Below are 22,908 nucleotides of genomic sequence, written 5' to 3'. Positions count from 1 at the left end.
CTGAACCCAGACTCCAGCAAATAACTCAAAACTCTTGGTTGCACAGATGACCCCGATTAAAAGCCAGTCAAAGAAAAAGACATAAATTGGAGAAAGAGACTTGTACGGAAGATTGGAGCGAGGAAAAGGTCCCCAGTTGCTGGACACCTGGAAAATGACTGACCGGGCTGGCACCAAACACTGGGAATTTCTCTAAAGAGCAAGCAAAATTACACAGTGGTCTAGGAAGGGGAGGGACTTGCGTGTGTTGAGGTCCGGAATAGAGCAGTTCTGGGGAGCTCGGGTGTGGGTGTGTCATAGTCCACGCCCGTGGAACCTGCAGCGGGATGGTTCTCGCGGGCTTGGAAGGCGCGGTGTAGTGTGAGCCAATTAGAGGCGAGGGGAGAGAAGCGACCAATGATAAACGACTTTTAGGGTAGCTTTTTTTTTTCAGCGGTACTCCAGTTTGGCGCACGCGCGTCACACTGGACTACGGGGCGCTGCAGAGCCAAGTGGGCAGAAGGGGCACCGCCGCACACTATCGAGTCATGTGACCCCAAAGCAGCCGAGTTCCTTTGCAGTCAGGAACCTTTCCTATAGGCAAAGGTTATAGGGCCTTTGTTTGGGGGTGGGTGAAAGAGGGGTTCCATGTAGTGGAGTTGAAGGAGCATCCTATTGCAATGTGACCTCGGACGGAGGCCAAAGGTCAAAGTCCGGTTGGGGGGCGTGCCCTAAACTGCGGGATCCGATGGGGGCGTGGCCTTACCACTCAATGATGTCAGCGCGGGGCGGGCTCTCCGCTGAGGCCGAGTCCTGCATTGAGGAGGGTGGGTTCCCCACGGGTTCTCTAACATATAGGTAAGTAAGGACTCCAACCTTGTTTTTATGCTACCACGATCGTCTTGACCTGCTGTGGCCTACTTTTAGATTGGATGTGGTGACGTCAGCTGGCGGACAGCCTACTGGCGTGTGGCTTTAGTTCAGCCTAGATGCGTCTGTGGGCGTGGCCTGACAGGTCGGGGGTGTGGCTCAGGTCCGGTGGACGATCCTGCTTCCGGATTTGATTATAGTGCTCAGATTCTGGCTCTGTGCTTTCTTACTTAGGTTCCACCTCATGGAAACTACTGCGGCCGCTGCATCTGCCGGGGGTTTCTTCCCCTCGTTCCTGCTCCTGGCGTTTGGGACACTGGTGGCTGCCGTGCTGGGCGCCGCTCACAGATTGGGGCTCTTCTATCAGCTGATGCACAAGGTGCTTAGGGCAGAAGGAGGGCTAGGGGTAGGAGGAGGGGGACTAAAGGTTCTTCTCCAGGTCATCCACTGTGCAGGTGTGGAAAGCGAGTCCCGACTAGTCCTGAAGTGGCTGGTTGGGAGATTACTTCCGGAGCTCTGCCCCTTTACCGAACTGTTGTTTATGGGCCTGGACTTTGTAACTAGTACGAGATAATGGGGAAATTGTCGTTGTCTGGACAGTACAAACCGCCGTCTACCTCCACACCTAGGGGCCTGAGTCATTTTACCAAAGCATGCTTTTTAAACAAAGTGAGATTTGGTGGGTTGAAGGTAGGCAGGGGAGGGAATAGGCTCTGAGAGTAAGCTCTTCAGCTCTTCCGAGGGAGGCTTTCTTAGCATATCTGTACCACCTCCACCAAAAGTAGTCGCTGTCATTTCTGTTCTTGTGCCCACAAGAGGCAAATGGTCCACAGAAAAGTTTAGTATTTGTTTTAGACGACAGGTTTGGTAAAAGCTGACATCACAAGTCATACTCTAAACCACTTGTTCCATTCTGGGCAATTCTTGCCCTTATCCAGTCCCCTTCTAGTCAGGGACAGTGTCACTGACCTTGAGGGATGTGGAGATCGTGAAGCTATTGAGACTTGGATGCTCAGGGCAGTCTGTGCCAGGAGTCAGTTCTGGGCTGGCAGCATTTCAGTTGGACATGTGCCTAGCAGCAGAGGGAGAGGAAGGCAGTAGGCTGGATGGAATTAGCACCCCAGGTGCCAGGCCCTGCAGGGGTACTAGGAAGCAGGCACAAGTCTAAGCCAGGGCCTTCTGCCTCTTGCCAGTCTCTCCCACAGACTTAACCTCCACCTCCTTTCTTCCCCATTGGTAGGCAGTGCAATCTCCAGAACCACTTAAGAACATTGGCTTTGTCTCAGCCTGCTACTTGGTAAAGATGGTCACAAGTTCAAGCCCTGCCTAAGCTCCACAGGAGTTCAAAAGCCATCCCGGGAAGTCTAGTGAGACCTTGTCTCAAAAATAAAAGTCAAAGGAAAGCGGGAGAAACAGCTCAGTGGTAGAGTGCTTGCCTCACACAGCCTGTGCCTAGGGCTCGGCCCCCACTACTGCTTCTGTTGGACTCCAGTGTTTGGGCAAGTCTTGGTGTCCTTAGCTGCAGGACAAAGAAACAGTAAGATTTGCTAAGACAGTGCACCCTTCCCTGAATACTGGGTTGAAAGTGGAATGCCTCTAGCCAACATCTAAGTTCCTCTGTCCTCTGACCTTACTCATACGTGTTCTTGTACGTCCCTGTTCCTGGGCTGCCTTGGATTGTCTTATTCCTCATCTCTGGTCCAGGTGGACAAGACAAGCATCCGGCATGGCGGAGAGAGCGTGGCAGCTGTGCTCAGAGCCCACGGCGTACGCTTTGTCTTCACATTGGTTGGTGGGCACATTTCCCCACTGCTGGTGGCCTGTGAGAAGCTGGGTATCCGAGTGGTAGACACACGCCATGAGGTCACTGCTGTCTTTGCTGCCGATGCTGTGGCCCGTCTGACTGGTAAGAGCTAGGGGCTGGCAAGACATGGGCCCTGTGACTGAGAGGCAGGGGGTTGGGGATAGGACAGTGCTTGGGAGGGCCGCATGGTTGTCATCAGCTCTGTCTTCCAGGGACGGTGGGCGTGGCAGCAGTGACAGCCGGCCCTGGCCTCACCAACACTGTGACTGCAGTGAAGAACGCACAAGTGGCACAGTCACCAGTCCTGCTTCTGGGAGGGGCTGCCAGCACCCTGCTGCAGGTGCCTAGTCCTTAAGGGTGGGCAGGGTCCCCAAGAAGGCTTCTCAGGCTTATCTGATAACTGTCCCAACGCCTTCTCTGCCAGAAACGGGGCGCTCTCCAGGCCATTGATCAGATGTCTCTGTTCAGGCCACTCTGCAAGTTCTGTGCTTCTGTGCGAAGGGTACGGGACATTGTGCCTACCCTGAGGACTGCAATGGCCGCTGCCCAGTCAGGCACCCCAGGTAGGCAGAGGAGGGAGCTGGACAGTAATAAGGCCCTGGCGTTTAGGGGTTGCTGCAGCAGGTGCCCTAGGCTGCGCCTCCCTATCCCTGCAGGTCCAGTGTTTGTGGAGCTGCCTCTCGATGTACTGTATCCTTACTTCATGGTTGAGAAGGAGATGATACCAGCCAAGTTGCCCAAGAGCCTTATGGGTCGAGTAGTTGTCTGGTGAGCACTGGTATCTGCACTGTAGTCCTCCCCATTCCTTGTAGTCCTTCCCCATTCCTTGCCTCTTCTGTTGTCTTCTCCCTGAATGCACCCCACCTTCTTTGACTCGTTCATTGCAAAGAGTGCAAAGGTCCTGAGGCAGGAGGGAACTTGTTAGGCGTGGCAGAGCAAGGCATGGCCCTGTGACCAGAAAGAGGAGAAGGGCCGGCATAGAGCTTGAGATGTTTCCCTGTCTTCCTTTTCTTTCTTCTCTTCCTCTGTGTCTGCCACCTCCTCATTCCTGGTTATCTCCAGCTTCTCCCTTTGTTTTTTCTTGTCCCTCCCCTCTCAGATATTTAGTGGGCCAGATCTATGTGCTAGATAGCAGAACAGGCACATCAGCGGACAAGATATTCAGGTTCCTGTGCTCTGGTATGCAAGAACTGCTTTGAGTGCCAGATCAAGCACAGGTCACTTTTTATTTACTTATTTATTTATTTTGTGGACTTGCCCGGAAATTCTGGCCCAGAACTTTGTGTAGCCCAGGCTGTTGTGGAACTTGAAAATTCTCCTCTTTTAGCCTCTCCAACGTTGGGATCACGGACAGGTGCAGGTCTGTCTTTACTCCTGTTCTTGTTCTCAAGGCTCCCTGACCTCCTGGTCATTCTGTCCCCTTCTCTCAGTGTCACTTGGAAGACCGGCTCTTTCCCTGCCTCCCCTTTATATAGTTTTAATTTTACGAGAGAGGACTTAGCTTTGTATCCATGCTGGCAACTACTAGTGTGAGCCCTCTTGCCTCAGTCTCTCTGGCTCTGGATTCTCTCTCCCCACAGCTTTCTTTATTCTTGGCCCCATGTTAACTCCCTACAGCCTTGACTGGAACAGAGAAAACCGGCTTTGTCTCAGAGCTCCGACTGCTTCCTGTGTCTGTCTATAGTGAGACTGAATGCTCCTGGAGGGCAAGGCCTGGGCAGGATTTCTTTTTGTGTCATAGGGCCTTAGAAACTCGAGGCCTGGGGCCCAGTGAGTGGGGAGACAGTAGGCACCGAGAACTGAATGGGTAACATGAATAACTCCCACATACAGAAGTGTTTCCCTCCTTCCCTAGCAACGGTGCCGGAGATGGAACCTGACGCTTCATATACACTAGACAAGGGCTTTACTGCTGAGCCACACTCCCAGACCACAGTGTGTCTTATAACCTAAGACGGTAGATATAGGAACTTACACATTTTACAGAGGAGGAAGCTCAGAATGGTGAAGGAACTGGCCCAGAGACACACAGCTGGAGTGCTGTAACCGGGGTCTAACACACAGGCCTAGCTCCTGTGCTGGCATTCTCTGCTTGTGTTATGTGTTTCTGGGACCTGTGTCAGTCTGGTTGGGGTGGAGTTGGAGACTTGGCCATTAAATGTCTTTATCATGGTTTATCCTCCCGATTCCTTTCCTGGCCCCTGGCTTTTCTCAGCCTCCAGAATCCTGTATTAACCATGGTAACTGGTTCCTCCCTGTTCTCACAGGTACTTACGGAACTGCCTTGCCAATCTTTTCGTTGGGGCGTGGGAGCCTCGTCCTGAGGGACCTTTGCCCTTGAATATTCCCCAGGCATCTCCCCAGCAGGTGAATTAACTCTTTCCTGGCCCGTGACCCCCACTTGGCAAGGTGCTACAAATCCTCTATCTGTGGGTTGGTGGCAACCCCAAGATGTTCCTTTAAAAGTTTAAAAAATGCACGTTTGTGTATTGTATGTGTGCCACTGCCTGTGTGTGGGTCAGAGTACAGATGTGTGTGCATTCTTCCTGCTTGTGAATGGCTCTGGGGAATCGATTCAGGCTTTGCACGCTAGTGCCATCACCTGCTACCTATCTTCCCAACCTGTGGGATGGTTCTTTGTTCTCTACCCATCACTCCAGGTCCAACGCTGTGTGGAGATCCTGAGCCGGGCCAAGAGGCCTCTGCTGGTGCTGGGGAGCCAGGCCCTGCTGCCCCCAACCCCTGCCAACAAGCTTAGGTGAGGAGCTCCCACCGCATCTTAAAATTGTGGTCTTGGTCCCTGGTGTTCTAGTGGCCTTGGCCACACTGACATCTGATCTACCTGTTCCCTGCCAGGGCTGCTGTGGAGGCCCTGGGAGTCCCCTGCTTCCTTGGGGGGATGTCTCGGGGTCTGCTGGGCCGTAACCACCCTCTGCACATCCGGCAGAACCGCAGTGCTGCCCTGAAGAAAGCAGATGTTGTTGTCTTGGCAGGTGGGTTCAGCCTCTCTTCTTCCCTTCCTTTGTGATCACTTGTGTCCTTCTCTGCATCCACCCCTTCCCTTCTAAAGGCCACTGAACAAACCTGAACACCGCCAAGCCAGCGAAGTCACCTCAGACTATAGCTTTGTGCAGTGACCTGGCTTCTCTGAGGGGGTGCGTACCCTGTGGGCACTTGCTGTGTCTTACATGCCTTTTAACAGAAGCATTTTGTATCCCATCAAGCACAAAAGAGCGTTTGCTCTCTACAACTAGATACTGCTTCATGACGGAATGCATTTTTTGGGGATGTGTCACTAAGTGATTCTCTTGTATGGATTTTGAGTGTGTTTATACACAAGCCTTGGGTGGCTGGGACACTGCTAGGCCCATTCACAAGACCACAATCTTGTGTTTGAACTCATACTGACTGAAATGTCAATGGGCTATTTAGGACTACAAAGGTACCCCATATTCAGTGGTTATGGCTAGTTCCTGATTACTCAAGTCTTACCATTAGGTTAGCTAACAATGCTCTCTTTGGCTGGGCTCATGAGGCAGGGGGTGGTGGGAGGTGGGGTGTCTGTCTCTGTGGCTAATTAGGAATGTCTCGTGCTGGGTCACCCGGTCTCTACCTGTGCTCCTCACACTACCCCTCAAGGCCCATGTCTCCCAGCAACACTCCTGGCAGACCAGCCTGGTTGAGTAGCATGCTTATTGTTTTAATTTTATTCTTTGTGGTTCTGAGCCTAGAACCTAGAGCCCAGGGTCTTACATGTGATAAACCAGTTCATGTGCCCCAGAGCTACACGCACCCCAATCTTCATGGCCTCTCGAGTTCTTGGCTCAGTATGGCACACCATTGCCTCTGCCGTGCTTGATCAAGAAAAGCCTTTCAAGAAAAGCCTGTCCGGAATCAAGAGCTGCAGGCCATGCTGGCTAGATGGCTTAGTGGGTAAAAGTGCATGTTGCCACATCTGATGACCCGAGTTTGATCCCCGGAACTCGAGTAGTGGGAGGATAAGATAAGAGGATAAAATCCTAGTGCACGAAGCCCCTCCCCCCAACAACTGCAAATGGCCGAGAGGGCCCTGCAAGTGGCACAGATGCAGGGACAGTAACAGAATGGTGACCGTTGTACACCCGCTGTAAGTGAGGTAGTGCCCATTGCTACCCTCCTGTTACCTCAGGTGCTGTGTGTGACTTCCGCCTGTCTTACGGTCGTGTCCTCAACCCCAAGAGCAGCATCATCATTGTCAACCGGAACCGGGATGATTTGTTGCTCAACTCGGACATCTTCTGGAAGCCTCAGGAGGCTGTGCAGGGTGAGCGTACGCCACGGGTCCTCACCGTGTGTGCACGGCGTCTTCATTTTGTCTCTGCTGCAGCTAGAATTTAAAGTCAGGTCTGGACCATGCACCATCAGACACTTGAGCAACCTGAGATTTGTTTGCCTGCAGACTGACGGGTGCTTCCGGAGGAGCAGAGGGAGGTTAGGTGCAGAGGGAGGTTTGGGGTTTTGCAGGTAACAACTCCCGTCTGTTGCTTTCAGCTGGATGGTGGTCTTTGAGCCTCTCTGATTTTTACTCTCCTAATTTTGCCCTCTTTCCATGCCAAACTCTGGACAGTGTTCTGAAGACCCGTATTCTCTTGTAGCACAGGCAGCAGGGTGCCTTTGGTTTACCTGGTGAAGTGGCACCACCTTGTGTGTCTGGGAAGGTCCCTCCTAGACATTGGTGGGAGGCAGGCTGAAGTTGGCAGGCTGAGGCAGGGAGGAGCTGTTAAAATCTGAGGATGCCGCTGCTTGCCTGTGACTCCAGCTACTTGGTAGGAGGGAGGTGGGGGATCGGAGGCCGGAGGATTAGCTATTTGAGGTGCGTTGGTAAAACTTAACATAGCAAAACCTACCTCAAGTAAAAACAACTCGAGTGTTACACATGGTAGCATATGCTTGGGTTTTGTTTGTTTCAGAGACAGTATCACCATGTAGCTCTGGCTGTCTTGGACTTAACTATGTAGACCACCTCGGCCTCAAACTCATGTAGACCTGCCTCCCTCTGCCTTCCAAGTGTAGGGATTAAAAGAGTGTGCGAGCACACCTAGTGACAGTGGTGCACATTTATAATGTTCCCAATATCGAAGCAGGAGAAACACTGAGAGTTTGAGTCAAACCCCGGTTGAAAAAAAAAAATGCCCAAGGAGGGAGGCAGGGGTTTTCTAAGTTTGGTGGCACAGGCTCTTTTAACCCTAGCACTAAGGAGGCAAAGGCAGGGAGATTTCTGAGTTTAGGCCCAGCTTGTTCTGCATAGAGAGTTCCAGGCCAGCCAGCACAGCATAGTAAGATCCTGTCTCAAAAACCAAAGCAAAACAAAATGAACAAGGAAGTAAAAAGCGTAATCAAAATGGGACTCACAAGATGGTGGGAATGTGAAGTTACTTGCCAACCCGATGACCTGAAATTGAGGTCCACAGGGTGGAAAGAAAGATTGAGGTCCACAGGGTGGAAAGAAAGACCCCCACGTTCTCAGTGTTGCTCATTCCACCCCAATGTATACACACAGTAAGTAAATAATTGAAAGTTTTTTAGGTGCTGGAGTGTTTACCTGGGATGCTCCAGTTCCTGGGTTTGGTCCCCAGTACTGCATATTTAACAGATGGGGGAGGGACAGAACAGAAATGACACGGGCTGGTATGGGGACAGACTGGGTGAGAAACACGTCTCTGAGTGTGTGTCTGCTGGTCTCTCGGGAGACGGGAGAAGGCTGTCACCTATTCAGTGCTTGCTGTGAGTCCCCCTGTGTGTGGGCTTGAGAGATTTCCTCGGTGGGTGGAGGCAGAGTTGATGAGACTTGGTGTCACTGAGGTGTGAGGAGCAAGGACACAAGGAGGCAAGCTTGGCTTCGCAAACTCCCTGCACCTAGGCCTTGCCCTACATCTCACCAGGGCTCCTCCATTGGTCCTCGGAGACTCTTTGAGGGGCTTCACCTGCTTTGTCCTAAGAACACTTCTGGCCCACTTTCCTGCCTCCCTTTCAGATGCTGCTGTTGGCTTCCTGTTAAATTTAGGGCTCGGGTGCTGGAAGGGCAGGGGGAAGCTGCCACCCTGCGGCTGGCCCCACGGCTGTGCTTTCTTCTTTTCCTAGGAGATGTGGGCTCCTTCATGATCAAACTGGTGGAAGGACTTAAGGGCCAGATGTGGTCCTCAGATTGGGCTGAGGAGCTTCGGAAAGCCGACCAGCAGAAGGAGCAGACCTATCGGTCAGTCTGGCTAGAGTGGACGCAGCAGGAATAAGGAACGGAAGAGGCTGATGCCAACCGACCATACTGACTTCTGCTGTCCGTTTGCAGGGATAAGGCTTTAACGCCTGTATTTCAGCACCTGAATCCAGTCTGGGTGTTACAGCAGGTGGAGGAAACCCTGCCTGACAATGCTCTTCTTGTGGTTGATGGTGGGGACTTTGTGGCCACTGCTGCCTACTTAGTACAGCCCAGAGGGCCCCTGCGCTGGCTTGATCCTGGTAAGGAAAGGCCCACACCCGGGGCAGCTTGCACTTGGTACACTCTTCACAGCAACTTGATCTTATCTTTCTAGGAGCCTTTGGGACTCTGGGAGTTGGTGCAGGTTTTGCACTTGGGGCCAAGCTGTGTCAGCCGGAGGCTGAGGTGAGGCATTGGATGTGGGAGACCAGCTGCTTTCCGGGCTTCGAACTACCCTAACTGTCCTGGGTTGTCTCCCCCCCCTCCGCTCCTCCCAGGTTTGGTGCCTGTTTGGGGATGGAGCCTTTGGCTACAGCCTCATTGAATTTGACACGTTCGTCAGACATAAGGTGACTGGACTGCCCTGAGGAAAGCTTATGCCCAGCGTTCTGGGATATGTCATTTAGGGTGGGGTGGGGTGGGGTGGGGGATTTTTCTCCCCGGAACAACAGGCCCTGTCTTGTTGCTGGTCAAACTTTTGAACTGAAGCCTGTCGTCTGGCCTTTTTTTTTCTCCCTGACAGGTACCGGTGATAGCCTTGGTAGGGAATGATGCAGGTTGGACCCAGATTTCTCGGGAGCAGGTGCCCAGGTTGGGCAGTGATGTTGCCTGTAGCCTGGCTTACACTGGTGAGGGGTCATGGTGTTTTGGGCCCAGCTGGATTTCTGTTACTCTCCTGAGTGGACCCCTCTGCTATTGCGTGATGTGTTTTCTTTCAGATTATCACAAGGCAGCCATGGGCCTGGGGGCCCAGGGATTGATACTCTCACGGGACAATGAGGATCAAGTGGTCAAGGTACTTCGTAAAGGCCAGCAGCTGTGCCAGGAGGGTCATGCAGTCGTGGTCAACATCCTCATTGGCAGGACAGATTTCAGAGATGGCTCCATTTCTGTGTAGGGGTTATGCAGGGTTAGTGTGCTAGCCTCCTTGTACCTGGACTTTGTCTAGCCCATCTGGAGTTTGCATCCTTACCTGCTCAGAGCTTGACTCACAAGGTCTAACCCTCTGAGTAGGGAATGGGAGGACCGAAGTTCAAAGAGGCACTTTGGCAACTCTGGGTAGCTCTTTCCACAGGCCCAGCTGTCCCCTTCTCTCTTATAAAAATGAATAAATCTCTTGGTTATATGAGCCCAAGGACTCAGTCACAGAACCTGTGTATACTTGTTTATTATTGTCCACAAAGATGGAAGTGGTGGGAAGAAGTGGGATACAGGAAGGGGCCCTAACCCTCCCACTCGATCACTGGGGATTTTGGGGTGCCAGGGATTGGAAAATCCCATTCCACTCTATGGTCCCTGAAAGAGTTTCACATGCCCACTCCACACAGGCCAGTGCACACGAGTCCTCACACACACACACACACACACACACACACACACACACACATGCATGGAAGCAATAAATATTTCCGTACCAAAGAACCCCCAGCCTGATACCTCAGGCGGGGTCCCTCCGAAGGGGGAGGGGCTAAGTGCTCAGTTTTTCAAGGGTGGGAAAGGGCTGCTGGGGAAAGGAAAGGCCAGACTCTGTCTCCGTTTGCTGGTTGGAGATTCATCTTGGGATTTTTCCCAGAAGAGAGGTTTGGGGGACATCAGCTGTTTTTCTATTAAGATCCAGGCTGCCTTTCACTGATAGAGGCCAAGTCTGGTGCTGTTTCTCTTAAGCAGAAGCCCGCGATTGTCTTTAGATACTTCAAGGGAGGAAGAGACAGAGTGTAGTGCTCAATGCTAATACTGGTTTGGTTGGCAGCAGCAAGAGGGTTGTCTAGGGATGTCTTAACACCCCAGGGTGATGCTCACAGTAATCTGTGTTCCCCTGCAAAGGGGAGGCAAGAGGGCAGCCTAGCAAGCAGCACTGTCTCTGGTAGCAAGACAAGCCCCGGTGCTTACAGGGGCCATGGCATTAGTGCTTAAAATGCCAAGAGCCTGGTTTTTGCAGCTAGGGCCCCAAAAATGGCACTAGGAGTTGGGAATGTTTTTTTTTAGCATGGAAGGATGGTCCCTTGGCAACTCCCTAGCAACCAGGAGCTCAGTCTGAGCAACTCTGATTAGGTTGTCAGGGCCTTAGTAACATGGAACCCAGTTAGCTGTATTCAGAACCTGGTCCTTAGCAACCGGGAAGCAATTCCTTAGTTACCAGAGTCCATCCCCTGCTTTGAGGGCTCAGAGGCACACATTGATCTGCTTGGAAAGTTCTCTCTCCAGATCCAGGATGAGGGCATCAAAGTCCTTGAGATTCAGGTGTGGGTTGAAGGGTGCGTCAAACTCATCTTCGAAGTCAGTAGTGCCCCTTGGCACTCCAGGCTCATCATCGTCTTCTTCACTGTCGCTGCCTGTCACGTGGTCATAGTCCGGCCCGGACAGGATGTCCCGCCCACGCGGCAGTAAATCTCCTCCGCACACGCTCCAGTCGCCCGCATAACGGTTACTTGGGGGACTTTCGGGGCCTCCGCGGCCCCGAGGCCGAGTCACCACTTCTGAGCCCGCCAGCGGCAAGTGTAGCGGTGGCTGTCGTTTGGGCCGCAAATACGGTGCGAGGTCTGGGGTCTCTGCGGATCGGCGGGTATCTGCAGGATCCACAAGTAGGAATATAAATTGTGATGCAAGGGAGCGGCATTCTAAGCCCCTTGATTGACTTTTCGGAAGGCGTGCTTACAAATCCAACCCACTCAAGGGGCGTGGCCCTCCTTAGATTCCAGCCCATGATTGGTCAGTAGGGAAGCCATAAATATAAGGGGGACTGACTGGGATGGGCGGTGTTCACCTGGCCAAGACTGTAACAGGTAATGCAGGACTTCAATGTGCCGCTTGAAGTCCACAGCGCTGGAGACTCCTGGGCCGGAGCCACGGAGCCGGGTCCGAGAGGGCGTTTGTCTCGCTGGCAGCAACACCGGTCCGAAGCATACGGCCAAGTTCTGCGGGGTCATGCGGTTGTGGATGTGGAAGGAAGAGACTAGGCGCAGATGGTCCAGAAGAAGTGTCAGTGTGGCCTGTGAAGAGGGTTGCCAGGGTGAGCACGAGGCAGGCCAACCTGAACCCCTGTGGCACTTGCAGGACACTCAGGGGTGGCTCATGGTGGGAAAACTTCAGTTCAAATTCTCACAGCCATAGGGGAGGCGTTCGTAGTAGGAATATATTTTTTGAAGTTGAGATTAAGGCCAAGGGCAATTTAGCTTTGGAATGGAAGCGTCTGAAGTCCAACCCACGCGGTGTCGGGCAATTTCAAGAACTTTTCTAGGATCTCACAGAGAGTAGTTTTGCTTGGGTTTGGTTGGTAGATCTGTTTGCACGGTTTGCTAGGCAGCCCAGCTTGGCTTGGAAGTGGTTATGTGGCTCAGGCTGGCCTCCCACTAGAAATCTTCCTGCCTTTGAGTAGGAGTAGAGGCACGTAACACGGTGCCCGGATAGAGTGTGTGTTTGGACAAATCTTGGCTGTCTGACTTCAGGCAAATCACTAAACTGAGCTTGATTTTTTTTTTTTTTTTTAAACCTCAGGAATTGATAGATGAATACGGTGTGCTTTGTTGGCATGCGGTGATCATGTGTGATTACATCTCAGGCATGCTTAAAGCACTGCACTGGTATTAGCTGCTCTATGTCCCAAAGTTCCCAGCATGGTCAACTTACCCTCTCCACATCTGGCAGGCAGCTGAGGAGACCTCTGGTGCCCTCAGGACCCAGGGAAGCCCTGCTTGGATGCCCTTGGGCCATGGCCTCCAGCACCACCTGGTAGAGGGGTTGCGTAATGAGAGGAGTAGGCAGCTCCCGAAGGTAATCCTTGAGGATGCCTGCGGACAGAGGGGTCCTCTCTGGTTATGGCACCCTGGCTTCTGAAGCTGGGGCTGACAGTGGTAGTGAGAAGAGGGTAGGTCTAAGAAATGAAAATATGATCCGACAGGAGAGAGGAGGGTTCGCTGGGTCCTCCAGACCAGCCTGGAGGTGACGGGTGGCAGCGGAGAGATAGCATGCTGACCTGTGATGACATTGATGTCAGGGTACACATCTTCAGAGAGGCACACAGCCGCACTGTCCTGCTCAAAGGCGTCTCGAAGCTCTTTCTTCACAGCTGCTGAGCCACACAGACGGTACAGCCCCACTACCTGGGATAAAGACAGAGAAAGAGAGTCTCGCTGGGGGCCACAGAGAGCAAGGCCTGCATATTTTGAACAAGGGTGACTGGATGTTGTTATAGCCTGGGAGGGTAGGGCTGTTCACATGTATCTTCACTGGCTGCCTTCCTACTGCTGCCACGGGGGCCCCTGAGCCCGGCCTAGTAGTTCAGCACTCTGAGGCCAGGGCAGGAGGGTCACCTATAGATTGCAGTGCGTGTTCAAGGCAAGCCTGGGCAACTTGGTGAAACCCTGCCTCGAAAACTAAAACGAAGGCGGAGGGTGTAGCTCAACAGTAAAGTGCTTGCTGATCATGTATGAGGCCCTACGTTCAGTCCCTGGCACCAGGACACGACAAAACGGAGACACATAACCGAGCTTGCTAAATCCACCAGGTCGGACCACTTGTCTAGGGTCTCTTTCCTCTGACGTCACAGTTCACATTTCCAGGAAGCCTTCTCCGATTAACCCAAGCAAGTCGGGAGGTCGGGGCCCGCTTTAAGCTGTCCTAGATTACCCCATCCCACCGTTTCCGCCCTCCCCACCTCCTTTCAGTTTGTGTGTTTGTTTTTGAGACGCGCGTGCCACCACGCTAGGCCACCTCCTCTCCTCACTCCCCCTGCCAGCTAGTTTGGCATTTATGAAAGTCAGTTAGTTATCTCTCTCACTCCAAAAGGCTGAGCTTCACGAGGGCTGAGATCTTGTAATAAAATGGGAAGATGATCCGTGGGTCCTGGTGCTGTGGGGGAGTGTTGGTGAAGGGGCGGCAGGGAGTATGTCTAAGGTGGCAGGAGTCGGGACAGCAGCTCACCCGCAGCCCACGGCATTCGATCTGCCCCACACACTTTCGGATGATGAGAGGCACCTGGCCTGGGGACCGCTCACGCTCTACCAGAAGCTGGAGAGGGAGCCCGAAAACACGGGGCTCCACGGTAGCAGGGGCTTCTTGCTGTTCCGACAATGTTAGCTTGGCGTAAAGAAGTCCCTGGGGTTCCAGTCGAACGGCCAGTTGTTGCGCTTGGCACCCTAAAGATGTAAAGAGGACGGAGCCAGTTTTGTCTTAAAGGTTTTAGCATCCTGGCTCCTCTCATCTAGGACATCTCACTCGTGAAGCCCAGCCGCCCTAGGCACCAGGAGAGAGCCTTAGCTGGGTCTTTGTGTCTTGCTCTTCCTTCCTTTCTGGAAGTCCCATTTCTTACCTCGAAAGATGGTTGGCAGTAGCACAGTGCCCTGGGCGCAGGGCCGGTGGCGTCTCACTCCAGGGTCCCATGCAAGTACCAAGGCCCGCAGTAGGCGAGCAGCCTCCAGCTCCAGGTGGAAGGTGTGGTCCAGCCTCAGGAAGTCTGGTCCGCCTCGAAGTGGCCCTGTGCGGGCCCGAGCTACCCCATCCACTTGAAGAAGGCAGCAGAGATCTCGAGGGGTGGCCCCCGGAGTTGGCCGCAGACCCCCTAGCCCATACAGGTGCAGGCTGAGACGTCCCCAGAGCGCGGCTGGAGGAGCCCGGGCTGATGGGCCCACTTCATAGGGCCGGAAGGCAGTGGGTGATGGTGGTCCCCCAGGACGCTCTGGCGAATCACCATCGCTGAGGTACCCACCCCTTGGGCTCCTAGTCCCTCCAGCCACTGATGCCTGCCCAGTAGTCCCCACACTGCTGTCCAGGTGGTAGCGGCTGATGACAGAGCCTGCTGGCGCGGTCCTCTCTCGTTCCCTGCCAGTGCGAGAACTTCTTAGGCTCAGGCGGCGTCGCAGCTCGGGCAGCTTTTTCATCTTCATCGAGAGGCGCCTGGCAGGGCCTGGGGACTTGGTTCGGGAGGTTTTCGTAGGGGGGCTGGTAGGGGCTGCACCTGTCGGGAGAGCAAACGTCAGCGTCCAGGCTTGGAGTAAGGATCTTGTGGTCCCTGGGGTTGGGGTGCGGGGTGGGGGTGTATAATAAGGTTTGGACACACCTGCAGTCTGGGTGTGAGTCTTGAACATGCTTGAAGGTGGGAATGTGAATACCGCACTTCGTGCCTACCTTGGATGATTGGACCTTCTGGCTCAGAGGAAGCTAGCTGCGATCCCAAGGGTTCAGGTGCTGGTGGTCTAGGGTCTTCTTCAGGGATGGGGTTGTACCAAATCTCACCAGCAGGCTCCCCACTGCTAGGTGTCCCGGGTCCCAAAGATATGTCTTCTGGTGGTTTGGTCCCTCCTAGTACCCATCGGCGGCTACTGGGCTCCAGGCTTTGCAGGTAGACCCCCCTAGCGGGGCTCCGTGGTGCCTCGGGGCTGGGAGGTCCCTCTGCTCCAGCCTGAGACCCTTCAGGGACTCGAGGTTCTGGTTCTGAAGGCTTGGGCTCTGAGCGCTGGGCTGGGCTGCCTGGTGGAGAATAAAGATAAGACCCAACTCTCATGATCCCAGAACAGTCTTGGTTCACGGCAGCAGTCCAGCTAATTGGCTTCAGCCCTCACTTCACACAGCCCACTGACAGCAAGAAAGCACTCTGCTGGCCTGGAGTCTCAGTCACTGCCTCCTTAGAACCAGCGGTTTTGTTCGGTCCTAGAAACTAGCCAATACCTTTGTAGTCCTACTTTGGAGGTCCCCTGCCCCAGCCCCTAGCATTCCAGAAGGGGCTGTGAACCAGCCTCAACAGTCCAGGTCAAATGTCTTTGAAATCTCAATTCATTTTGTCTCTGTTTCCCGTCTTCTAGACATTTCAGTAACCTTAGACTCTTATGCCTGTCCCTTCTCACTGAGTGGCCTCGTGCAAGCCATTTTCCTGATGCTTCATGTCCTGTTTATGAGATTCAATATAATCACACTCCCCACCGAAGCAATTTTAGGCAATATGATTTGTAGCCCTGCTCAAGGCCCCAGTAGATGCTGCGGGGAAGACAGGTAGGGAAACGTGACAGCGAGTGGCGGTTTCTTTTTCCTCCAGCTCCTTCCATTTCCCAAATTCTGCCCCCAAGTTCTCTGGGATCTTGCTTCTCAGCCCAGGCCAGACTTCTGCAGTCAGTGCCCCATTACCCCCCCCCCCCCCCCTTATCTTGGCTCTGTTCTCTCTCTGACATCATGGTTGATTTCCTGTGTGTGTTTATGTGTGGGTACCCGGATCCCTTCTCTGGCACTGGGACCCTTGGGACTCCCTGGGAAAGGCCCGGGAGGAAGGGTCAGGCACGTAGTGTGGTGGCCTCCTTCCTTTAACTGGTTCCTTCCTAGGACCCCTATCCATACAATTCATTTCTTTAAGCTTTTGTCTTGCTGTCTGTGGACCTCCAGATTTAAGCATCTCCTATTTCCAGCCTCTAGCCCTCTGCTAGGATGACAGATAGGTCTCTGTCATCAGTAGCATAGTCCAGAAGATTGTTTAAAGTCGGTTCACAGGCCTTGGACAAATCACCCAACAACCACGTGCCTCAGTTTCCCTGTCTTAATAAAGAGGATGGTTTCTTGGGGCTGCCCACATTAGGTGCGCCTGCAAGTCTCTGCGCGACGATGGCACGGAGGTGGGGGAAAGACTGCGTTAATAGAAATAACCTCGTACAACCTCTGTTGGGCACAGGAGTGTGTCCCCCATCTCTCACCCCCCAGGGCTCCTGGTGGGTGCCCACTACCCAGACAGGCCATGTCGATGCGGCACAGCTGTTTTTCCGCCGCCCCCGCCCAGCCACTTTCTGGGCGCCCCGTCGAGGCCCCATTTCCTGTCAGGGGCGAGGCCCCCCTGCTGGGCCTTGCAAGGATCCCAGAGGCTGGCGTCTCAGGCGAGCTGCACATAACGGTCCGTGGCCCCCGCCTTACAAAGACCGGGTTCATATTCCTCTCTCGCACCAGGGCTCGTTCCCGGCTTACCCACTAGGTCCCGCTGCGTACCCTACCGGGGACCTGGGGATCTGAGGCTGAGCGGGGCTCCCATCTCTTCCTTTCCGACAGCCCCCGCACTCACCGCGGTCCTTGGCATCTGACTTTTTCCGGGGAAGTTTCTCCCTACCCCGCAGGCGGGAGAAGGTCTTCCTGAGCAGCGGCTCGGCCATGCTTGGGCCAAGGCCCGGCCGAGTGCGCGCCCCGGGGCTGCGGCCGCCCGCCCCGCCCGGACCGGCCCGCCCGCCCCCCGGCCCGCGCCAGCAGGAAGCGCATTCCGGGAATGCTTGGCCTTAACTTTTTTTTTTTTTTTTTTCTTTTCTCTTCCCGCGGCCCGAGCAGGCGATGCTGGGAGTTGTAGTCGCCTGGGGCCAGGAGGGGACATGATGGGGTGCTGGGCTGATCGGCCACTCTTCAACTATGAATGTCATGGCATAGGCTAGGCCTCCGTAGCCATCCTCTTGTGTGATGCCATGTAGCAAATTCTGTCGGCTCCCCGAAACTGCATCCAAGGTACATATAAGCTCATGTCTTTCTTCCCGTCCGTCGATCCCCACATCACCGAGTACCTCGTCCACAATTTTTTCTTGGGGACCCCAAATGCCAATTCTTGCCTCTCCCACCCGATCCAATTCTGTCCCCAACTCAAGTTACTATTGCTGTTTAACAAACGACCCTCAAGCTTAGTGGCGTCAGACAGCCTTGATGCTCACTGTCAGGAGTCGGGACCAGGTAAGAGATGCTGTTGTCCGCCTTATCTCTGCTTAGGCGAGCTCACAGCGAGGGCAGGTGAATCTTGAAAATAAGAAGTGGTGGAGCCAGAGGCTGCATTATTTTTTAATTAGGACCGAAATGCCCGAGGCGGGACAACTTTCTAAAGTAGATTGAGTTCATGGCTCTGAAGGTCCCCTGCACAGTCATGATGTCACAGCAGCGTTCCTTAGGACAAGAAGGGAGAAGAAAACTTTAGCTTTGGGCTCATTCTTACAACTTTATGTGTGTGTGTGCTTCTGAGTGTGTGCCGCACTGGTCTGGGTCCAGAAACAGCAGGGGTATCTGACTCTTCTGCAGCTCGGGTGACCCGCAATCGTGAACCACCTGCCCTGTGTTGGGAACAGAACCTGACTCTGCTGGAAGAGCAACAAGCTCTTTGAACTGCTTGAGCTCTCTCCAGCCCCACAAACATAACTTTTGCAAGAATTTGGGGGCTGGAGAGATGGCTCAGTGGTTAGAGCACCGGCTGCTCTTCCAGAGGTCCTGAGTTCAAATCCCAGCAACCACATGGTGGCTCACAACCATCTGTAATGGGACCTGGTGCCCTTTTCTGGTGTGTCTGAGGACAGTGATACTTGTATACATAAAACAAAGAAATAAATCTTAAAAAAAGAGAATTAATTCGGTCTCAGAGAACTGTCTTCTGAAGGCAAACTCCCAACGACAGCCCCTCCACCACGACTAGCAGTGCACATGGAGAACTGCACTTTTAACACGTGAACTGTCGCACAGGGCATGACGGAAGTTCAGTCTCTTAACTGGTGCCAGCCGCAGGCTGCACCTCCACCGGGAGAGTGGGCTAAGCACCCGTGGACACCGATGTGGCCTTGGCTCCCTCCCAGTCCAGTAGTTTTGGGGTAGCCAGTGGGTGTGCAGGGGTCTGAAAGTTGACAGTGCAGAGTAGTAGAAGGAAGACGTGTCCAGCTTTTCTTCCTCAGGCACATGGGCGAGGAGAGACTGTGGTGGTGCAATGGTTTGGACAGATCTAGTACATTCTAAGAGACTGGGATCTTTGATGGACCTCACAGCCAGAGCTGACAATACACCCTGAAGTCACTCAAGGCTGCTGTTCTGTGCGAGTGCTCGATCGTGCACACACACACACACACACACACACACACACCCGAGCACACACAAGCACACATTCACACACACATGCACACACACAGGCACACACACATGCACACACATAGGCACACACACATTCACACACACATGCACACATTCACACAACACACACACACCAGAGCACACACAAGCACATACACACCTGAGCACACACAAGCACACATTCACACACACATGCACACATTCATACACACACACACACACACACACACACACACACACACACACCGGAGCACACACAAGCACACATTCACACACACATGCACACACACAGGCACACACACATGCACACATTCACACACACATGCACACACAGGCACACTCACACACACACACATTCATACACACATACACACACACACACACACACACACATACACACACACCATGTAGTCAGAACAGGCAGACACACAGGAACAGATACAGGCATAAATTTAGACTCATTCAATAGATAGAGGACAGAAGACAAAGGAAGTATGAAGTAGAGAATTCAGATCTGTATTGTTCTTGGTTAAATGACTCCAAGAAGAAAAACATTTAATGTAACATGGATCTATCATTGGTAACGCAGAGTTAATTGCTTACTAACCCAGACAGGAAATAGTGTTGTGGCCACCTTAAGAAATAAAACCAGCTTCATACTTGTGTTCCATGCTACATTCAGTGCCCAGGGTGGACTTAGAACTCAGATCCCATTAAGGCACATTCCTGTACCAAGTCTTCTCACTACGGCTCACCCCACCCACCGGGAAGGGATAGATCGACACCATAACCTGCTCGTATACCATTGCAGTGGTGGGAGACTTTTCCCCATTTCCAGTTCCTGTCCCACACACCTCTAGAGTACAAGTGGGAAGAGGTACTGTCTTGTCCCTTTGGGATGACCAACTTCAAATAGGTTAAACTTTAAGCACTTGGAATTTAAATGAAACAGGGTGGAACTCTTGGTAGCACCAAGCAAGAGCAGCCTGTTTTAGAGACAGTCTGCAACTGAGGCCAGAGAGTTCCAAAGCCGCAGACAGGACTAGAAGTGTGGAGTCACGGATCTCCGAACTGGTGGGTCCTGGAGGCTGGAAGCAGCTGCAGGAAAGAATTTCCTTCTGCTGCTATCTGAGTGAGAAGTCCCGACGGCTGTGTCAGGAACAAATCTTCCTGCCAGCTGGCACTGGCTGAGTCACTGAAGTTGGCTTGAGGCAGAAGCCTTAGGTGTTTAGAGTTGCAGACTAGTCTGTCCAGATAAGTGTAACCTTGAAGTCTTCAGTCTTCCTCCTCTGAAAAGAGGCAGAAGAATATCAGGGGCTGGGTTCCTAGACCAAGTCTGTACTCTCCTGCCTGTACTGGCTTCTGCAGTTGCTCTGGCTTTGCAGTTCTAAATGTCCAGATTTATAGAGATGCTATGTAGGTGCAGACGTGTGTATGCAAGTAAGACGAAAGAAATGGGGCTAATCTATCAAACTCGCTGGGTAAGGGAAGAACCCGAGCTAAGTAAAAGTTGTCAGAGGTTCATGACTAGATCTGCAGGTCTTTGTCTCTGCAGAGGCAGAGAAACTACAAAGAAAGTTTCTGCCCATCCCTGGTTAGTACTTTGATCTTTGGAGGTACCTATTGCTTCAGCCAGATATTTCCTTTTACAAGGTTAGGTATGTGTGTGTGTGTGTGTGTGTGAGAGAGAGAGAGAGAGAGAGAGAGAGAGAGAGAGAGAGAGAGGAAGGAGGAGGAGGAGGAGGGAGGGAGGGAGAGAATCAGACAGGAAGTCAGAGACGACTATGAAGAATCCAGACTCCCTTGTCTGTAACAACTGCTAAGTAATTTACTCTAGTAGACCAGTATTACTCACAAGAGTGATGTCCCTAAAACTTAATTCTGTCCCAATAGGCTGTGCCTCTTAAAGGTCCCTCTGTATCCCAACACAGCCTGAAGTGGAAACTGGTTTCTTTGGCAGGTCAGTTGTGTCGGATGATGTTTTGCTGGGGCAAACATTTTCTGAAGTGGACACAGGTGAAAGGATGTTTTGCTGGAGCTAGCATGTGAGTGTGATACGGGATTCCTTACTAATGACACACATGTATTGGCTCACCTTATATTTTGTAACTGAGCTCCATTTGTCACGACTCCATAGAGAGTAACACACCAAAAAACTTCTGGCTGTGTGCTGGTGGCCTCGTTCTGCATTCGGGTCATCTGGCAGAGTGATGTCAGCTGACATAGACTCACACGGAGTTTCGCTAAGACAGACTCATGTTCTGAGGCCAGACCTGTGGAAGTCATGTGCTGTTTGGAGGGAGTGTAAGTAGAACTCAGTGGACAGCGATGGAAGCTTGTGTGTGTAGCTGGCTTTGCAACGCTTCTTGGTCTTGAGTTTTCGCTGATCTTCACTTTATTGAGAGAGGCATGGGAGAGAACTTCTCCTGGCATCCCTGGTGGTCCTGGTCCCTCCTGCTGACTTGTGCTGATTCTGCTGAGGCCTGGCTGTCTCTGCTGGGTCGAGCCACTGCTGCTGATTCCTGTTTGCTATCCCAACTCTACTGAACTGGACTGTTGGTATATTTGTGAAGTATTTGTGAGCAGATTGATTTCTGTGAACTGAACTGCTGATTTCCCGACAACACAGATGAGATTTGCTCCAAAGAACAATTTTGAAACAAGCCCACTTCCCCTGTATCCTGATAACATTTCTTTTCCACTACCTCTGGTGGGTGGGTGGTGGGCTAGAAGGAAGGTTAAAGCATTTAAAAAGCTCATATTAAAAGTAGGGTTGAGAAAAAAGTCAAAGCTCCAACACCTAAAAATTGGGATCAAGATTTGTAGCACACAAACAGATGATGGATCCAGTCAATCCATCTCTCTCTCTCTCTCTCTCTCTCTCTCTCTCTCTCTCTCTCTCTCTCTCCCCCCTCACTGTATAGTCTAGGCTGGTCATAAACTCACAGAGATCCACCTGCCTCTGTCTTCTGAGATTAAAGCTGTGAACCACCAAGTCCAGCATTCTACACGTATTTAGTAGCTATTGTGCTAAGCACAGGGATACAGGCTTAGTCCCGATAACACACAGGGGCATCCACCTCAGCTACATTGGTCTGGGGAGCAGGGGAGATCCCTCTTGCCTGTTGTTCCCTACAGCAGGTAAGAGAGCTGGTCCTTGTGGCAAAGGTGCAGGTGACCTGTCTCTGAGAATTGGACAAAAGGAGATAACCCCGCCCTCTGCTGGCTGCAGCACTGGGTGAACTAGCTGGGGCAGTGCTGGAATGCTTGCCCTGGTGTAGATGCTTGGCCTGGTTCTGGCCCCCAGCCCCAGGTTCCCCCAAATAAGATTCAGACTAAGAATATATTTACAGATACCTTGGCCATATGACTAGGCTCTTCTCTGACTAGAATCACAATGTAAGACAACTCATATATTTTAATCTATGTTTTGTCATGTAGCTGGTTACCTGTTCTCAGGTACCACGTGTACATCTTCCTGGTGAATCTCTTGCCTAGCTGTATTCTAGAATCCTCTCTCTCTCCTGAATGTCCTAACCTTTATTTCCTTCCTAAGCCATAGAGGCTTTTTATTTGACAGGTGATGTATCCATACAATACACAGGATAGTCTCTCTCTACCCTCCTTCCCCCCTCTGTATGTGTGTGTGTGTGTGTGTGTGTATGTGTGTGTGTGTGTATGTCTGTGTGTGTGTCTGTGTGTATGTCTGTGTGTGTGTGTCTGTGTGTGTATGTCTGTGTGTGTGTCTGTGTGTGTGTCTGTGTGTGTGTATGTGTGTGTGTATGTGTGTGTGTGTCTGTGTGTGTGTCTGTGTGTGTGTGTATGTGTGTGTGTGTCTGTGTGTGTGTCTGTGTGTGTATGTGTGTATGTCTGTGTGTGTGTCTGTGTGTGTATGTGTGTGTCTGTGTGTGTATGTGTGTGTATGTCTGTGTGTATGTCTGTGTGTGTGTGTATGTGTGTATGTCTGTGT

At 52.4% G+C, this 22,908-nt stretch overlaps 2 protein-coding genes across 3 annotated transcripts; one reads left to right on the top strand and one right to left on the bottom strand.

The window, feature by feature from the left end:
- Positions 1-723: 723 nt before the first annotated feature.
- On the top strand, positions 724-10,237 carry ILVBL (ilvB acetolactate synthase like). Its single transcript, XM_080935602.1, has 16 exons — positions 724-837; positions 1,084-1,228; positions 2,554-2,755; positions 2,866-2,993; positions 3,078-3,216; positions 3,310-3,421; positions 4,921-5,020; positions 5,314-5,411; positions 5,510-5,646; positions 6,822-6,956; positions 8,774-8,888; positions 8,979-9,148; positions 9,223-9,293; positions 9,386-9,457; positions 9,631-9,736; positions 9,827-10,237. Exons 1-16 carry the CDS (start codon positions 728-730, stop codon positions 10,003-10,005), a joined length of 2,019 nt encoding a protein of 672 aa, XP_080791728.1. The 5' UTR covers positions 724-727; the 3' UTR covers positions 10,006-10,237.
- A 69-nt stretch (positions 10,238-10,306) lies between these two features.
- Positions 10,307-17,269, bottom strand: SYDE1 (synapse defective Rho GTPase homolog 1). 2 transcript variants are annotated; one of them, XM_080935600.1, is made up of 8 exons: positions 17,140-17,269; positions 15,231-15,572; positions 14,416-15,060; positions 14,028-14,242; positions 13,081-13,207; positions 12,735-12,895; positions 11,872-12,097; positions 10,307-11,674 (listed from the first exon to the last, which is right to left on the bottom strand). In XM_080935600.1, exons 1-8 carry the CDS (start codon positions 17,225-17,227, stop codon positions 11,271-11,273), a joined length of 2,208 nt encoding a protein of 735 aa, XP_080791726.1. In that variant the 5' UTR covers positions 17,228-17,269; the 3' UTR covers positions 10,307-11,270. The 2 variants fall into 2 exon arrangements, with proteins under 2 accessions (XP_080791726.1, XP_080791727.1); XM_080935601.1 differs by having other exon boundaries at positions 15,231-15,568; positions 17,136-17,242.
- Between the last annotated feature and the right edge of the window lie 5,639 nt (positions 17,270-22,908).

The sequence above is a fragment of the Micromys minutus genome (assembly GCF_963924665.1).
Source record: "Micromys minutus genome assembly, chromosome: 22".
NCBI classification, from domain to species: Eukaryota; Metazoa; Chordata; class Mammalia; order Rodentia; family Muridae; genus Micromys; species Micromys minutus.
Note: the sequence above shows the minus strand (reverse complement) of the source record. Positions and strands in the feature narration are given on the sequence as shown.